Raw genomic sequence first — 18,522 nt, forward strand, 5'->3', positions numbered from 1 at the left:
ATGCTCTTCTCTCAGATGCTCATATTGTTAGCTCCTTTACTTCCTTCAGGTGTTTATTCCAACTTTCCTTCTAGCGATGCTCCTCCTGAGTTCAGTCATCCCTCAATACTTACTCTCTCTACTTCCCTGCATTATACATACATACATATATATACACACACACACACACACACACACATATATATATATCCTTATTTTCAATATCTAACATGCCATGTCTTTTAACCATTTATCTTATTAAAGTCTAACTCTCCCAGTGGAAGACCTCTGAAGGCTGGTAGCTTTTCCTGTTTTGCTCCACTAGGCATTTCTGTGGATTACATTGTGCCTGCTGTATAATAAGTACTCATAAGAGATTTTCTGAGTCCGTGAGTGATGGAGTGAAGTCCATCCAGTATTGAATATGGTCAAATGTAGTCACTGTATACTTTTGGCCATTACTTTGTGGGAAATGCTATGAAAATGGTAGGTTTTTAAATATATATTAAATATATATTTAAATATATAGTTTCTTAAGAAAAAGGCTTTTCTCATTGAAAGGATGTTACAAAATTTTGAATTTTATATGTCCCTCCATATTTATCAAGCAATCATCTTTCTCCTATTATGGAGGAAATCACCAATATTTGATATGTAAATAACCATAGCTATATATATATACACATATATATATAATATATAAACACACACACATACATACACACACACACACACACAATTTCACATGGAATACATAATGTATAATTTTGTGTGAAATATATGTGTGTGTATATGTACATACACACACATCAGATTGATGTATTCCACACAAAATCCTGCATGTATTCTAAAAGCCTGTTAGGTTTCAGTCTCCATGGAGATGTTTAAAGTCAAATTAATGGCATATTAGAACTATAAGAATAGAAACATGATTTTTAAATTGTGAAAAGAGGTATTTATGTATTGTTTCAAAGGGATATTTGATAAATAAATGAAAATTGGTGAAAGTATATGAAGAATTCATCTTTTAATTAGCACTTTGGTGAATTTTGTCTTAGCCATATAAAAGTACAGAAAACATACATTCAAAGTTGAATTTCATAACAGATGACAATTAAGCCCCATTTATAAAGTAGATGATTATTCTTGCTGATTGGCATTTCTAAGGAGATTAATAATTTATTATGTCTTTATCCCTTTCTAGTGTTTAATTACATAGGGTTCACAGTATTTTATAGATACTAACTTATTAAGAAAATGATTGATTATACATTGTTTCTTGGTACTATTCTATTTCAGGAACATTTTCTAGAAAATCTAACAGAATTTCCCTGTGGAATAGGAACTTTAATGATGGCATAATACAACATATATAAGTTTATAAACTGAAATGATTAGAGATCCTTGGGACTAGAGCCAGGTGACTAATGAGCTGAGAAAGGAAGTGTCCATAACAATTAGTGACACATTACAAGGTATGTAAATATTCAGTCTAATATAATTAATAATGAGCCATGATTATCAATAATGTAGCATTATTATTAAGAATATGGAAACTTGTCCATTTTGTTTCATAGATGCTAATAGAGAGGAATTAAGTTTACCTGGAAAATGGTACGGAGGGTCACAGAGAAGCACCATTCCTTTCCCTTCTTTTACTCTGACCTCAGGACGTTCCTCAGGTGGAAAAGGATCAAGATCTAATTACAAAAGAAAAAAAGGGAAATATTCACTCCCTCATCAATAGAAACAGAGACATTCATCAATTTTACCTTTCAGCGAATAACTCATTCTTGAGATACAGCACTTCTCAGTGGTTTGGCGAAGCCTAGTAAAGTCAGCTCCTCGTTCTTACATTGCTGAGATTTGTATACACTACTAAAAAGTTCTGTGATGAGCTCAAAGTCTACGGATGTTGGGAGCAGCCTGCATAACAATTCTGATGACCCTGAAAATCACAAATATCCTAAAGACTTTTGTTTCAGAGTTAGGGAGAATCTCAGTCAGAGTATCTGGAAATATAATGAAATCAGACAATACCAGGATCTACCAAAGAAAGTAAGAAAGAAAGAACAACTTAAGAGGAATGGACTCATTTGAAAGGTATTTCCCTTCCTGAGGGAGGGCTTGGATATTAGGAAGGAATAAGGGTGAAAGGCAGGACCCTGTTTAGGGAACGTGAAAGTGACCAATCTCTTGCTCCTTCTCAAATTCTGGGTTTGCTTCAGTTTTAATTTTCTTTACTCTTCTGTGTATTTGGAACTTATATTTCGCTTGATTCCTTGATATTCTTTTTCCAGTTCTTCATTTGTTTTACTGACACTCATTCTATTTTTTTTTTCTGCCTCTCTTCCTGTTCCTTACCTGTGATCAGCACCCAAATCATAACATCGAATTGTTACTTTTCTCAGTATAAATTGTATACCTCTGAAAATCCATCTATTCCAAGTGTTACTTTTTCGCAGAGGACTTTTCAAATCCACTTCTCCAGGCCTGGTGTCTTATTTGAATGCCATCCCTATCCTCAATAGCTTACTTGACATTTCCACTTGGATAAGTCAATATCACGATAACCTCTGCATGTGAAACAACCATTTAAATGCTTCCTGCCATCCTTGAAATTGGTTTTTCTTGCTCCCATCCCATTATTAATGAGAACAGAATGTTTCTGCCCTTTGACTAGATATTCCTTGGGAAACAAAATTTACAGTCTTCTTTCCTTTTGTGCAACCTGTTAATTCCTTCCTTTATATCTATGTTATTTAAATTTTCACTCTCACCACACTAATTTAATCTTACTTCTCTTCCTGGACCTCTCTCATTCCCTCCTGATAAACCCTACCATGAAAGACTTCTTAAAACATTGTTTTCATCCTATAATTCATTTTGCAAAAGATTTAAGTGCTGATTTAAATCATACTGGAGATAACCTGGTCCAACTCATCTCCCAATGTAAAACTTTCTTTCAAAACAACCTCTAATTTTTAGCTTAGCACAGTTTTTCATTATTAGTCCTAATTAAATGTTTCATGTAATTTAAATTTAATATAAATTAACTAAAATATAATTACATTTATTCCTACTATGAGAAATTAAATACTAGAGAATAAGATATTGTCATGTTGGGTTAATCTTTGAAGAGTTACAGCCATTATGTTGCAATATGTGACATTTTCTTCCCCCAAAAGCCCTTTTCATAATACAAGGCTTGGCGCTTCCATTGATGCATTTCTTTTCTTTTCTTTTCTTTTTTCTTTTCCTTTTTTTTTTTTTTTTGAGACAGATTCTTGCTCTGTCACCAGGCTGGAATGCAGTGTCACAATCTTGGCTCATTGCAACCTCCACCTCTCGGGTTCAAGCGATTCTCCTGCCTCAGATTTCCGAGTAGCTGGGATTACAGGCACGTGCCACAACGCCCAGCTAATTTTTGTATTTTAAGTAGGGACAGGGTTTCACCATGTTGGCCAGGATGGTCTCAATCTCCTGACCTCGTGATTCACCAGCCTTGGCCTCCCAAAGTGCTGGTATTACAGGCATGAGCCACCGCGCTCATCCTGATGCTAATTTTTAGAGAGTCAAGATCCTCAGACCCCAGCCTTCCTTTATTTGACAACATCATCTTTCATTGTTTTGAGTGCATTCATAGTATGCCTTGTGGTGCTTTGTTGTCTCCATCACACAATTATGGCCCACTCATCTTGTAAGATCTACCTCATCTATGATGCGTTCCTCTCACTATCCTTTCTTGATGGTTCTTCTTGCTGAACTCACCTAAACACGCTTGCCCTTTTTAAAAAGTTACAGTTTACTTACATCCAAAGCTCAGGGTTGCTTCAGTGCTTCTGACCATCCCGTAGCTATTGGATGCTAAACAGTAGTAGATTCCAGCATCTTTCTGTTTATCGGGGTTGTTGATAACAAGGTTTCCTCCTACCATACTGTATCGATCACTTGTGAGATCAACATCCCCATTATTCATTCTCCATCTATGAGAAAAAGACGCAAAGGTCATATCACAGGTCATGAGACCTAGAAACTCTACGGAGCTAACACAGTTCTAAAATAATTTGGGTACGGCTCCATGTGAAGTCAGACAATTAAGAATATGATTCAGGTGGTATTTCTTTGTATTCTATAATTCTGAGTCTCTAGGACCATAATTTGTAATTTAGCTCAGGTACAGACAGGTAAAACTCAAAGTACGTGACGTATTTTGTCTTTTTTTTGTGAGGTATCTCAAGTGACAAATATTTTGCTGAATTTTTCTCCATAAATTGATTTCTTGGGATGTAATTGATAGCCATCTATGCACCAGTTAGATTCATACATATGCAGATATACTGTCTAAAATATTAAAAGCATTGTTGTACCAGAAATAAGTATAAAATATCAATATTTGACTCTAAATTTCAAAGTAATTTTTCAATAAAACATACTAATTGACATTGGGTTCTGCTCAATAAGTGACATATTCTGACCACTAGAGGTCAGTCACACAATTTGAAAATGATAAAAGTCAGTAGGGATTTTGAAAATTTATTCTGAGCCACAAATATACAAGTAAAACTGGATTTTCTCCAGCCTAGAGTTAGTGGTCACTTATGTCTTTTCTCATTACTCAAAGATTACTTTTAATAAAGTAAAAAAGGTGAACAATTCTTTTTCTCCCCAACCACATAATATCATAACAATGTAAGACATGCTGCAGATAATCAGAGCATTAACTGATAGGGATAGTATTAGAAATAGACTGGAAACAGGGATCTAACTTTCTGATGTGATGATGAAAAGAATGCATGTAAAAAATAGTTCTCAACTGTATAATTTTATAATCATTCTTTATCAGGGTTTATCCTTTAAAGTTCCATGTCCTGAGGAAAGTCATAAGCCTAGAGCTGTGGTCAAATCGCTCAAGTAGTAGTGGCTTGTGGCCACATCACTCATTCCCTGGCCACTTCTAATTTGAGTAATAATCATGCCCAAAAGTCCTAATGACTTTAGAATATCTGTCGTCAAATCAAAATTACTGGAACATTATTAGTTACAATTTTTTTCATAATAGGAGATAATTTAAAAACAAGTATAGAAAACTGTGATTTTGCATTTTTAAAACTTACTAAATTACAATCCAATGAATAAAGCCTTCCTCTTACCACAGGTGATGGCAATATTGTCCCTGCCTGAACCATCTAGTGTTAAGTTGCTTAGCTCTTGTCAGGACAGTGGGTTTCTTTGTTGGGCAGCTCCAATTTTTGTAATTTCTCCCTCATTATATTGGTTCCAACTTTTTGTTTATTATCTTAATTTCCTCCACATGGATCTGATTGTGCTTGTGACATCATATAAGAATTACCTTTTTCTGTGTTTGAAGAAGTTCACTGGTCTAGTTTCAGAAACATAGACTATTCTACAATCCTTTTTAATAGTTTTTTAATTGTAATGCTTGTTTCTTTGGGGATGGAGGAAAGATAATGAAAGCCTCAAGGCTTATAAGTCAGAAGTAAAGTCCCCCATTGTACCTCTCGGGATGTTGCTATGAATAGCACGTTGTCACAGAACATGCTACAAATATAAAACTATTATATGAATAAAAAATTGGATGAATACCAAGGTTAGTATAATTTGTCCTGAAATTAAGTACATTTTAAAAACTTTAAATGTTCTTTTCCATCAAATTACTTGCATCATGAGCTGATTTTTTTTTCTGTTCTTTCCCCCTTTTTTTTTCCCTGTCAAATGCAGACTGCCTTCATAACAAGATTAAACGTCTATCTGTCTTCTCTAGTTCTGTCTATTAATGTATGGATAACCAGGCCAAACTTAAAGTGGGAATTTCAGTGCTGGGTTCAACCTGTGAGAGGCAGTTGGTGACTTACTGGCAAAGCAAAGCTTTGCTTTTTATTGTGCCAGTGTGGTGGGGGGATGGGGGCAGCAAGGAGAAGCATAGCCTTTTCCATGTTTCTTTCTTTTTTTTTTTTTTATACAAACACATATTTTATTCAAATTACAGAGAACCAAATGCAAAGATATACAATTTGAAAGAAGAGAGAAAACAATGACCAAAAACTTACCATGTTTCTAGAACATTATCTGAGAGCAGCCCTTTCTTCTGGTTGCCTCTGTTCCAGCCTAGAGACTGATTTGCTAAGGTCCCTTGTGTGAATGTTAACAACAGAGTGTCACAGAAAAAGTGTCGCTGAAAGAGCTTTTGGGATTCTATCAATCTATCCAGATAGATAAATAATGAAAAAATTGCATACCTCTTTGGAAGTCAGAAAACCTGTGTTTCAGTCTTGGATCTGTGATTTACTAGTTCTTGAGCAAGCAAATTTACTTATTCAGGATTCAGCTTCCTCTCCTGTAAAATTTTCTCGGATTGGATCTCCTCTACAGATCCTATTAGTTCTATTATTCCATGTCAGTGACAAATAGGCTCTCATTATATATGGCTTAAGGGTGCAAATAAGTCTAGCCCATCAGATATTTTCAGAACAAATGTGTTATTTATAATTTATAAAATACCTACTTATGTCTCATCTCCATTCATGAAATTGAAACAATAAAAATAATTTCAATGGGATGGTAATTTTGTATCTAAATTCACATTTTATCTTAAGAATAATTTTGTAATTATAGCCAAAGGCAGGAAAAACCTGAGTACCATTAGAATCAAATGGGTGGAAGGGGATATTCTCTTTTATAATAATTTTTTATAATAGAAAGTTACTTTTCTATCCAGGAAAAAATATTAAAATTTGTTGAGCGACAACCTTCAATTTAGTCAGGTGACATGAACACACTAGAGCCCCCAATTTCTCCATCAGTCACTTGTTTTGTCTTATGGAACCATTGCACAGGTGAAATTTAAACCCACTGGCTTTTGGTTGATTTTTGCATCTCATTCTTTGCATCAGATGAGAAACTGTTAGTATACTTTTCTGACACATCTGAAGCAGGAAAACTCATTGTTGCTTTTTATAAAGTAGTTTTTGACAGCATACGTATGTAACCCAGAAAAACAGTAAGAGGTATGTTTATATAGATTTTCCTATAGGTAGAGACATTTAAGAAATTTGCTGTGTTGGCTGGAATACAGATATGAGACTGTTGAAAAAGCTGATGCTTTCTACAGTTATTTGTGCAAGATCTTTAAATGTACTTAATATAAAAATATATCTATTTCTGTAGGTATGAGTTATCCAGGCCAGTACATAACAAAAACATTTTATCCTCAAATCTGTATACTTAAATTATGTATAATTTTATATAACCATTCATAGGCTTAAAAGCATGGTTTCCATTATACAAATTGTAAGTGGATGATGTCAAATGCCAGTAGCATTACCTGTGCAGAAATAGTGAGAATTATTTGCATATATTTAAGAGAATCTCCTATTTGAGCATTAGACAACTTTTTTAATAGCTTGTATGCCAATATTTTTGTTAATGTCCATGGAATTTGCAGGAAGCACTATATTATATCTGTACAAGTTCATAGCTGCTGATCTGTGATCATTACTCTGATACTCCATTCTGAAAAGAGAAGTGAGGTACATTACTTGTAAACCGGGAAAGGGCTGGCTCGTGCCCTACAGTTGAGTGAGACTTTTCCTTCCAGTGATTCCTCTGGATAAATGGTATTGATTGGCTGCTCTTCAAAAATTGGTCCAAATCCTTTGTCTTCCTCAGAAACTACAAGAAAAATTTTAAAAAATTGTTTTACATTGTACTGCTTTATAAGTCAAAGAAAATTTGGGAACACTGAAAAAAAATTGCTTGAAAAAATTCAGAAACAGAGTCTCCATTTTAATTCAAAACAAAGATATTTGCCTCCATAACACTGAGCCAAACATCAGGCTCTTCATTTAAAATTATTTTCTGTGAATCTCCTGACATTTCTCCAAATGTACCACGTGTTGCCAAACTTAACTACTTCCCAATTCCCCAAACAAGCTGTGCTTTCATGCCCCTGAGCCTCTGCATATGCTTTTGGTTTTCCTAGAATCATCATTCTACTTTTCTTGTCCTATCAAAATTTGCATGATACTTTGGTGACCTAGCCATAGTTAGTTCCATCAGGAAGCCAAAACCTCTCATCTCTCCTGGCTCCTATTGGTCCTCTTTTGAGTTCCTGTAGTTCCCCATATAGGTTATGGTACTTAATACACTTGCTATGATTCTTGGTACAACTTTCTGTTCTGCTAGATTGCAAATGCTTGAGAACAGGTGGCTATGTCTTTCATCTGTGTACATCATTCTCCTGGGTAGCTGCCTGGTTGTCTGAAAAACAATAGGAGCCTAATGATTTTTGAACAAGAGTCTGAATGTGAAGGAGAGCTTCTTGATGTTGCAGAAATGAGTCTCTTTTCTGAGCCAGTTTTTGTTGATTTTTTTCTAAACATGTGACTAGCATTGGCACTCAGCACCATCTAGAACAATCAATCAATAAATTACATGGATATTGGATCTGAACAGCTGGTTTAAAATTGATCACAAACAGCTGTGTTGAGAAGCAGTTGTTTCTGGTCTATTCTCCCTGGAAGGGAAGAGTGACACCTCACAGCAGGATGAGGAGAAGAGAATCATTCACATGCCACCACTGCGGCAGCATTTACAGAGCACAGCGCAAAGTCATATGTCTCAAATGAATTAATAATGATCTGTGTGGCTAGAAAGAACGAATATTCTTACAGGTCACTGGAATGTCTCTGCCCGATCTAAGCCATGATTCACTACTCCAGTTATTTTTTAAGAGAGAAGTAAAGGCAATGGCACACAGACATTTTATCTTCTCTAACACTAAACTTGAAGATGAGAGCTCTGTTCCAGCTTCCTTTTGAACAAATAGTTTCATTATGTCATTTAAATCTCGCCTCAGTACCATTATCAGTGTGCTTTTGGACAAATTATTGAATCTCTCCAAAGCTCAATATCACTCTTTATAAAATGGGGATAATAAAATCTACCTGATAAGGTTATTGTCAGAATTATTTTGAGACAATTCATGGAAGATGGCAGTGTACCTGGCTTATAATCAGCAATGAATAAATGCTAATTTTAAAACCATTCTCATGAATTTGCCAATCTCTTCAAAATTTAGTTTATGTTTCTTATGTATATAAAGTATTGACTAATCATGAAGCTTCTAAAAACCAGAAGCCAAGTTTTCACTCTTGTAGCTCTGGTCTTATTAGCACTGTGTTTGGGACACTGAGTACATTTTTTTTGTACATATAGATGGTTACTAAAATCCTCAAGTTAATTCCACTGCCCCTCCTCCCCCACCCCCCACCCCCCACCCCAGCCACTGGTATGAGGAATTAATTTCTCTAATTAATAAGTTAACCCAAAATGTTTCAAAGGGAGCTGCCTCATTTTTGGTTGAAATTTGCTGAAACTTTTATTCAATAGTTTATAGACCTCAGACACATTCCATAACCACCATCCTATTTCAGATAGGAAATAAATAGCTGGATCAGAATCAGAAGGATGAGAGGAACTGATACTTAGACTTAGCTCCTGCAATGACCTTTTCTAGTTATTGTCTTAGGCAAGCAATTTGTTTTACAGGGCTCGTACATTCCGAAAAGAAAGGAACATGAGCATATGTCCTAAGGACTCCATGTGCCTACCACAATTATTATTAAGATTACAAATATGAGTTATTCACAGAGATGCTCTCTGCCAATAATTTTGAAAGTTGTGTTCTAGGTTGTCTCTAGTTCCATATCCTTCTTGAGGTTGTAAAAGCCATAAATGAATATAATGTTTTCTGCTTTACTTCTAATACTTTTACTGATGATGTCTAATATTTTCTGACTATTCAGGCTGTAACAGCATAGCAGGGAAAAAATGAGAAATGAATCCTGAATCCCTGATTACTGAAGACTTTCATTTTTTCTGTAAGGTCTGGATTTTCTGATTTCTGAAAGAAATGGCCTTGTGCTTATCTGTGATAAAAATCATATGTTATTTTTCTTCTCAGTTTGACAATTTCATAAGCTCTTCCTTGAGTCTCTCCCAATTGCACAGGTCTTCTGACTGGAGCAATTAGTAACACCTGCCAATTTGAAGATCTTGTTTCTTCTCAATGCATATAAAAATGCTTAAAAAGACAAGTAGATAAATCAATATATAGAGATTCTCTTCTTGAAGGTAAGATAATTTCTATTCCCACCATAATCCTTGATAAATAATGACTTTAGTGTGAATTATTTTAAAACAATTTATTTTAAATCTAAGTTCATAAATATTTAGAAAACTAAAAATAAATATTGCTTAGGGGAGTGTAAAGTTCATAAAGATCTTCCAAGTACTTTGATACTTATGCGACAAGCCTGGGGATGATGTAAATGTTATTGTTACCAATGGAGAAGGCTATCCGTGTAAGAAGATTTAAGGAGAAATGAATGTATGTTGCAAGTATGCATATACTTTAAACATAAGGCCACTGATCTGCATTGGATTGGATCTTGAGTTTCCACTTCTTACAACAGTGGTAGCATAGAAATTTCAGATAGTCATGTTGGGAGCAACAATTTGATACACTATAGGTGTTAGTTATCCTTGATCTGACTTTGGGTACTTCAATAAGTTTTTAGACACAACACCAAAAGCATGATCTATCAAAGAAAAAAAAGGATTAAGTTGAATTTTCTTAAAATCAAAAGATCTGCTCAGTGAAAGATGTTGTTAAGAGAATCTCAGGTCTTCAGAGTTAAGAGTTTTCCTTTGAACCTTCTCCAACTTGCATTCTATAAGCAGCACATTGGAAAGATTTTTTAGATACTAAATATTAGTCTCATTTAATGGAATATAGTAGTGATTAAATATGACTTCCTAAAATATGAACTCATCTCAAGAGGTACAGGCTTACATTAATAAAGACCAGTTACACAATTGTATTTCCAATATAGAAATAGACAGCCCTGGTCTGTCTAGTGTCTGTTTCTAAAGTGACTTCTAGAAGTGCCATTATATGGAGGGTCATCATACAGAATTCTAAATTTAATTCATAATTTCATTTGCTTCCTTGAAAGAAGCTTTTTTATCTCTTTGAAGTAAGGTGAGTTACGGTCATTCAGAATTGCTTTGGTTATTGAAAGTACTGCTTGGAACTTTCAAATAAAATAAAGACAGATTCATATAAACATATTTCTATGTAAAGATTAGTTAGTAGATTTTCATATTTTAATGAAATGAGTAGTCTTAAATATTTCTTTTGATAATGTATCCTTTCATTTAAGATGTATGCTTTTGAGATAAAAGCTGGTCAGCTTTTAGAAAACTGAGAGTATGTTTTAAGTAGCTTTTTTATCTTAATAATATATATTTTTTAAAAAGGAAAAGGTGCTAGCCAGGAAAATTTTCATGGAAAATTATAGAATGTCACACACTAATAATGATGAGGCTATGCCTATCAGGTTATACTGAGTGTGTATGTAGAGTTATTCCTATACATAAGGAATGAGCAAACCCTCCAAGGGGATATGCAAATATTTAACAATTTTGGAGTGAATTTTTATAAGCCAAACTGGATAATATTGGTGTCTTATGATACTTTTCCTTCTCAGTTATAATACCTTTCACAAATTATATGTATATATTTCTCAATACTCCCACTTATATTTGACCTTTATAGGAACAGACAATGCAAGCTTTCAGGGATTAAAATAAGAAGCGAATCTCCAAGAAAATACTGAAATTATTTTTCACATTGAGAGACTATTGCAGTTAAGATATTTCCCTTTGCCCTTTCCAAGAACAAAAAGCAGTATAGGACACACTTCACATCACATTCATTTTTCGGTTAAGATTTTATTTCATAACTATATGCTTCCTGCTTTTCTAAACTTTTCAAGCCTGAATCACATAATGTATTCTGTTTGATGGTTTAGCAATGACTGTATATATTTTATTTTAGGAAGATATTTGGGCCCTTGAGAGAAAAACTACTCAAAACAAGCATCTGTATTGCATTGCCAGGTTCAGCAGCATGAACCTCTTGAATATGATCCTCATGTCTCCCTTGTAGGCTGTACCTTAGTTTATGACCATGCTAGCTCACCTAGGGTGCTCAGATGCAGGGAAAAGAATTTTCAGGGATATTTCAATACAAGGCTCAGCAAAGGATCCAGTAATGTAAGCATTATGTTCTCAGCCTACAGAAAATACTGTCATCTATTGATTTTTTTCTACAGCCATGGAAACACTTAGATGACAAATTTTGATGCTTTGGAAGTATTATGGGGTTAAAAGGCATGAGAAACAAACCACAGATAGAGATTGTGTTTTTAAAAACTAAAATTATTTTTTAAATACATTCCTTTTTTTTACTAGATATATTCTTCTTAAAAGGAGCATAAAGTTATAGATGATCTCTCAAGCTAATTGAAGCTTTAACACTTCATATCACTATTTTGATCTGCTTTTAATGCAAATGCATTTATTTCCTACCAGATAATGTGATTATCATAAATCTATTACAGACATAAGTACATTTCTTAAATGTGATCAAAAAGATTAAGATAGAAATAATGTATGAATATTTGCAGTCATATTTACTAATGTAAATGAGAGGCAAAAGCTACTGTTCTTTCATTCTCATTTTCACCATTAATATAATTAGTCAATTATATAATCTCAAATGGGATTACTTCACCTATCACTATGTGGAGAGTGTCCACTATAATATTGCTATTCTATTTTATTTCTGGAAATTGAAAGTAAAATTATGATTTGTGCTTCAGAGATATTTTTATTCATTTTATATACTTTTTGAGACAAACTCCACTTCCCATTCTATTATATGTCACCTCAATCTGTTAGTTAGTAAGCACAATTTTACGCAGGCATGTTATAAGAAGAGTCCTAGGAAAAATCTATTAGAAAAAGGTGATGGCATCAAAATTTCAAGAGACTAAAATGGAAACTTTTACGACATTTACAGTATTATAGTGATTATTGGGTGGGGAGTGGTGTAAGCTCCCTTGAAACTCTCTAAATGAGATAATATTTAAATTATCACAAAGCATCCTTCTTCTACACAGTACAGCTTCCTTTCTCCATTGCCAACCATTTCCTGCTGATAAGAGAAGATGGGCTTAGCCTTTAAATACTCCAATTTTTTGGTGCCCCAATTTTTTAGGGTCATGGGTAATAGGTAACATTGCAGTACTTCTCCATAACTAAACATGCAAAGTAAGGATTTGGTCTCAAAAACTTATAGAAATACAGTTATTAGAATAAAGAATATAGTCAGGTTAGCATGACAGTTAAGTGAACTGAATTCTCCTTGTTTGGTTTTACCTGCCCAAAGGGAGCCTGTCACGTCTCTCTAGAGAATCTACTTCCTTGTCCTGTGACCCACCTCTGAAGCATGTAGACTCTGTTTTACATACCTGGCTGGGCATCTGCTGACACCTACCTCATATCTTAGTACATCCTAATATATAGCATGACTGGGCTCGTGGATCTACTTCCAGAACTCGGCCTGTTTCAGTCTAACTCTAGTCTATTTTGATTAATGGGGCTATTTGGGACCATAGATCAAAATAGTGACAGGTCACTGACTGCTATAAAATGTCAATCATATTTAGAGATAGAAATATGTACTGAAAATAATTCTTAGTGACTGATGTGAGTCTAGTTGAAAAAATATACAGGAAATCTTGGTGCAAGTACTATAAAGATATGTGAAATTTTCTACCTGCCCTCCCTACAGCCAAGTAATGAAGATAGTTTTTTTTAATGTTAGCTTTGGATATTATACAGTCATATCTTAACTCTACATGTGCAAAGTATAAATTATATATTATTTCATATCCCAATTTTTACAAAATATATATTATACTGCTATTTTATTTCTTTTTAAAAATACTTTTTCTCAATGAATTACAAAGGAATTAAAGATACTTATTTTCATTTTAGATTAGCCTGGGTATAAGTTGGTCCTACAATAGCTGCAGGTTTTTTTTCTTTCTGAAAGTAAAGTAAATGCAGACCACAAGTGGAAAAAAGCATCTAACGTATTTGCTGTCAAATGATTTAGTTATTAATTAAATATCTAAACATTACAGATTGATTATGTGCAACTTATTCATGTTTGCTCTCTTATCTTAATAGAATATGATACTGCTTTCAAAAAATCTAAAAAAAATTAAGAAGAAAAATATTCTTAAAGACATGAAGAGTGAAGTTGGTTTTGATGATTTTGTTATAATCTTTTATGTACTTTGTTTTTCAAATTTAAAATGTTTTTGTTTTAATACATACATTTAAACACTAGCTACTAATGTTGCTGTAAAATAATCATTAAAAACTCTTAAATGTGCTGGATGACATATTGGATGGAACTTTTTCATTTGTGAGAAAAATCTCAATTTCAATTCACCTGAGTAATTCAGCAGACTTTGTTGGTTGACTAATCAGCTCCTCTTCTGCCCTTTACCTTCATGACAAAGCTCAGCTTAGTTCAAGGATCAACCCATCCCTCACATGACTCAGAAGGAAAGGTTGACTGGCAGTGATGCCATTACTCTTGCTAATGATGAGTTTGGTGGTGAATGTGTGACCCAACTCTGGACATGTAGCGCAAGGTTTCTGGGAAAGGTCTCCTTGTTTTTAAAGATAGATAGATACAAGAAAAAATAAGCACACTCCCTTTGCCTATGAGACATTGTTATGTCTCCGTGTGATACCTGGAACTGCAGCACTGCTGCCAGCAGGTCAAGTAGGAAACCTGAGAGTTGACCATTGGACTTACAAGGTGTGACATTAGTGACATGGATAAGGCAGTTTTGGTTGAGTGGTCATGGGAAACACTGATTGCAGCAGATTAAAAGGAGAATGTGGGTCAAGGAATTGGAAAAAGCAGCCATAGGCTATTTTTAAAAAATACTTAGTGAATAAGTCTCACGAGATCTGATGGGTTTATCAGGGGTTTCCGCTTTTGCTTCTTCCCCATTTTTCTCTTGCTGCTGCGATGTAAGAAGTGCCTTTCGCCTCCTGCCATAATTCTGAGGCCTCCCCAGGCATGTGGAATTGTATGCCCAATTAAACTTCTTTTTCTTCCCAGTCTCGGGTATGTCTTTATATCAGCAGGGTAAAAACAGACTAATACAATGGGTAACCTTGATTTGGCATGCAAGTTCTAGCACTGGTTGTTCAGTGATTCTTCAGGATTTTTCATTCTCCTACCATTATGCAGTGGCTTTTATAAGTTACTAGTGTTGCTACACTCATTAAGCACCTACTTGCCAGTCATTATGCTAGAAGTTATCATTGCAATTCATTTTTCAGTCCTCACAACAATTCTGTGATTTTTACATATTAGAGAGTTGGGACTCATAGAAGTTATATAATTTACACAAGAGAGTAAGATCATCTAGTGAGTACTGAGCTGAAAATGCAAATTCAGGCTGGTCTTACTCTGATTCTGTATTTTTTCCAGTATGCCATGCTGACTTTATTTCTGCAATATCTGTTTGGTAGTTGAAGTAGGATCTAAACTGCGAGGTTATTAAACAATAAATTTTGCAATATCTGTGAACTTTTAATTGAACTGAATCTTAAGATTCCAAGTTCACTAACTTTAGTTATCTCCCTTGCAACAAAGCAAGAGGTTTTCAAAAATAAGTTCAATGCTTACAAATTTTAAAATATTGCTTCCAAATTTAGTGGTATAGCATTGTTACAAAGCATGAGGGAAAAAATAGCAGCCACAGTGAATATTTTCCGTTTGCTACAATTCTCTCATAGGATATTTGTTTATGATGTAGCCACTCATTCAACAGTTTGCTTACAATCTCAGAAAGATCACCTTACAAAATTTCATAGTGATCTAACATTAACCATTTGCCTTAAAGTTTAGAGAGTTAATAGCTTAGAACAAGGATAAAATATGATTCAATAGGGAAAAGGTATTTACAAAGTTTACTCTTTGGTTAACTTACCTCCATGACCGTATCTTCTATACCATGTAAACTCTAAAAATGAAAGAAAAAACAAAATTTTGATCCTGAAGCAGTTATTTGAATTGTGGTTTCAAACATTACTTAAATAGTTGAGATGCTAGACAGTGAAATGAGAGTAGTGGCCCTTTGCTATAAAGGTTGAAGTATCTTCACATCTGTGCAGACATTTATTTCTTATCTTTACATTGATAGTTGCAGCATCAAAGTTTGCAGTCAATAGAATTAGTATGAATTTTAAGTACTAATAGGATAATTTTTGTTTTATTTTATTCACAAAAATAAGACTTCACAATGACTTTACCAAATTTTTTCTTTATTGTATTTACACTATATATGTAAATACATTATGCATGTAATTACATAAATGTATGTGAGTGAGTGTGCACAATTACCCTGGTTATAAAATATATATTTATCAACGTCATTAAAATCCTTGAGTACTAATGAAATGATCTTTTCTGAATTTTGGAGTGAGCATAATAAAAATTATTCCCCAAAATAAAATAATTTTTTATGTTCTTAATAATGATGCCTTTCAGATTAATCATTAAAGTGATCTGTGGGGATTTATATACAAAAGGATGAGGACCATTTAAGTCTTGAACAAAACAGTCACTCAACAAGTATCTATTGAGTTAGGTCATTAACATGAGAGTATTAGAAAAATTGATTGTTAGAATTCAATTTTTCTAATACTTTCATAATAATGACCTAGCTCAATAAGTACTAGTTGGGTAAAATTATATCAGTTTTTCAGATAAAGATATGGTGTGCCTCTCATTGTAGGAAATAGGTCTGAATGCTTCACACTTGCCTTTGAAAGACAGAAATATATTTCTTTGTCCTAAAATGAATGCCACTCTCAAAATTGTTTTATTAGTCTTATGTCCCTACACACATTGTAGATTACTTTAATCATTTTTTAAATTATATTGATCAAATTGGTAAAAGAGTTGTAAGATTCAGTAGTGTGTTGCATCTACTTATAGCTCTTAAGAAGTGATTATTAATTTTCAGAAATTTTGTGAATCAGTTGTTAAACATGGCCAGTATTAAAAATTATATCAATTTACAAAGAAATAAATTATACTAAGAACAAAGGGAACAAATGCTTAAAACCCATTGCTTTCTCTCTTTTATTTGCTATATTTTATATTCTCTTTGCCATTGTGGTTACTTATATCTGAGTGGTGAAAATACTACAAACTAGTGAGCTGTTGCACATCTTTCCAGTTCCACATTAAATGGTGTCAAGTTGAAACTGGCCATGGTAGGAGAATTTACTCCCCAGTAATAGACAAATGCTGCACTCCAGGGATCTCCCCAGAGATCTAGATTTTAAACATTCACCAGCACACTATTACCCAAGATTGGCAATGTTTTGTGAAATCTTAATTAAAATTAAAAAGGAAATAGGGTCACCCTTAATACATATTTATCTACCTGTCTGACCCAGATGTCAAAAGCAAATAAGGATTTTTACTTCATACAACACATTTAATAAATAAACACACATATCAATTATGTTGACATAATATATGTAGATTATACAAAGGATATTTCTTACCTGCTAGACATGTAGTAATAGATATTATCACAAGATGACTGACCAGCAACCACATTTTCATCTTGTATTCAGCAGAAGTTCGGTTCAATTTTCCAAAAAAGAATTTAGCTTTATGGCAATTGGATAATTTTAAACACCTGCATCAAGAAAGAAAACGAGAAGGAAAGAAATAGAGGGAAGGAGAGGGGAAGGAAGGGAAGAGGAGGAGAGCAGAGGAGAAGAAAGAAAGGGAAGGAAATGGAAAATGTTCATCATTTGAGGAAAACATTATTAACCTATTTGACTTTATGCTTTTTGTTTGTAGAATAAGTTTTCATTTCTTTAAATATATTTGTAAACACCATGTAATGAAAGGAGTGGAGTCAGTAACAGAAGGCTTCAGCTGACATCCTAGTATTGACACAATGCAATCAGGAACCTCACTCAATCCTGTGTTTAGGTTTCTTTTCCTCTGTAACCATTGAGTATAATAATCCTTTTCTACAAATAGCACAGTTGTAAACATTTTGGTATCAGTCACTTTAATTGAAGATTACATTTAATCGAAGCCCTGGTTGAAAGATTCAATTGAAGTTACATCTGTGTAAGAGCTTGTAAACTCACAGACATTACACAAGGGTGATGATGTTAGCATTTTCTGTTGGTGGCTTAAAGAAAATTTTTGCCAGACATGCTAATTTTAAATGTTAAAATACATTAATTAACAAAATATTCATTCCTCCTCATCCCTTTTACTTCTTTCACTTAGTAATTCAATGAAAAAGCAAATAAGTGTTCCTTGCACGTCAACAGGTGACAATCAAGGTTTTGTGGGGTCAAAATTGTCCATTCGGAGAGCTTTCTTTCAGGACAAGAAGAAAATAAAATTACTAATGTAAACGAAACCACAAAACCATGTAGCAGCCTAATTAAAATATCTTGCTTTTAAAAATTTTGCAGTAATGTACGACCATGTGATTACACTGCCAAGGTTTCACCCAGGATCCCAGAATAGCCCCATGC

General features: G+C 33.9%; 1 protein-coding gene across 2 annotated transcripts in view; it reads right to left on the reverse strand.

Moving 5' to 3' along the window:
• Nucleotides 1-18,522, reverse strand: part of CNTN1 (contactin 1) — a 348,227-nt gene that overhangs the window by 147,484 nt on the left and 182,221 nt on the right. For both annotated transcript variants that reach the window (XM_011974652.1, XM_011974653.1), the window contains 5 exons: nucleotides 17,521-17,657; nucleotides 15,933-15,965; nucleotides 7,539-7,671; nucleotides 3,793-3,965; nucleotides 1,584-1,679 (listed from right to left, as the gene is read on the reverse strand). In XM_011974652.1, the coding sequence (XP_011830042.1) occupies nucleotides 1,584-1,679; nucleotides 3,793-3,965; nucleotides 7,539-7,671; nucleotides 15,933-15,965; nucleotides 17,521-17,581 (496 nt within the window). In that variant the 5' untranslated portion in view covers nucleotides 17,582-17,657. The remainder of the gene's footprint in view (nucleotides 1-1,583; nucleotides 1,680-3,792; nucleotides 3,966-7,538; nucleotides 7,672-15,932; nucleotides 15,966-17,520; nucleotides 17,658-18,522) is intronic.

The sequence above is a fragment of the Mandrillus leucophaeus genome, unplaced genomic scaffold (assembly GCF_000951045.1).
Source record: "Mandrillus leucophaeus isolate KB7577 unplaced genomic scaffold, Mleu.le_1.0 Scaffold1473, whole genome shotgun sequence".
NCBI lineage: Eukaryota > Metazoa > Chordata > Mammalia > Primates > Cercopithecidae > Mandrillus > Mandrillus leucophaeus.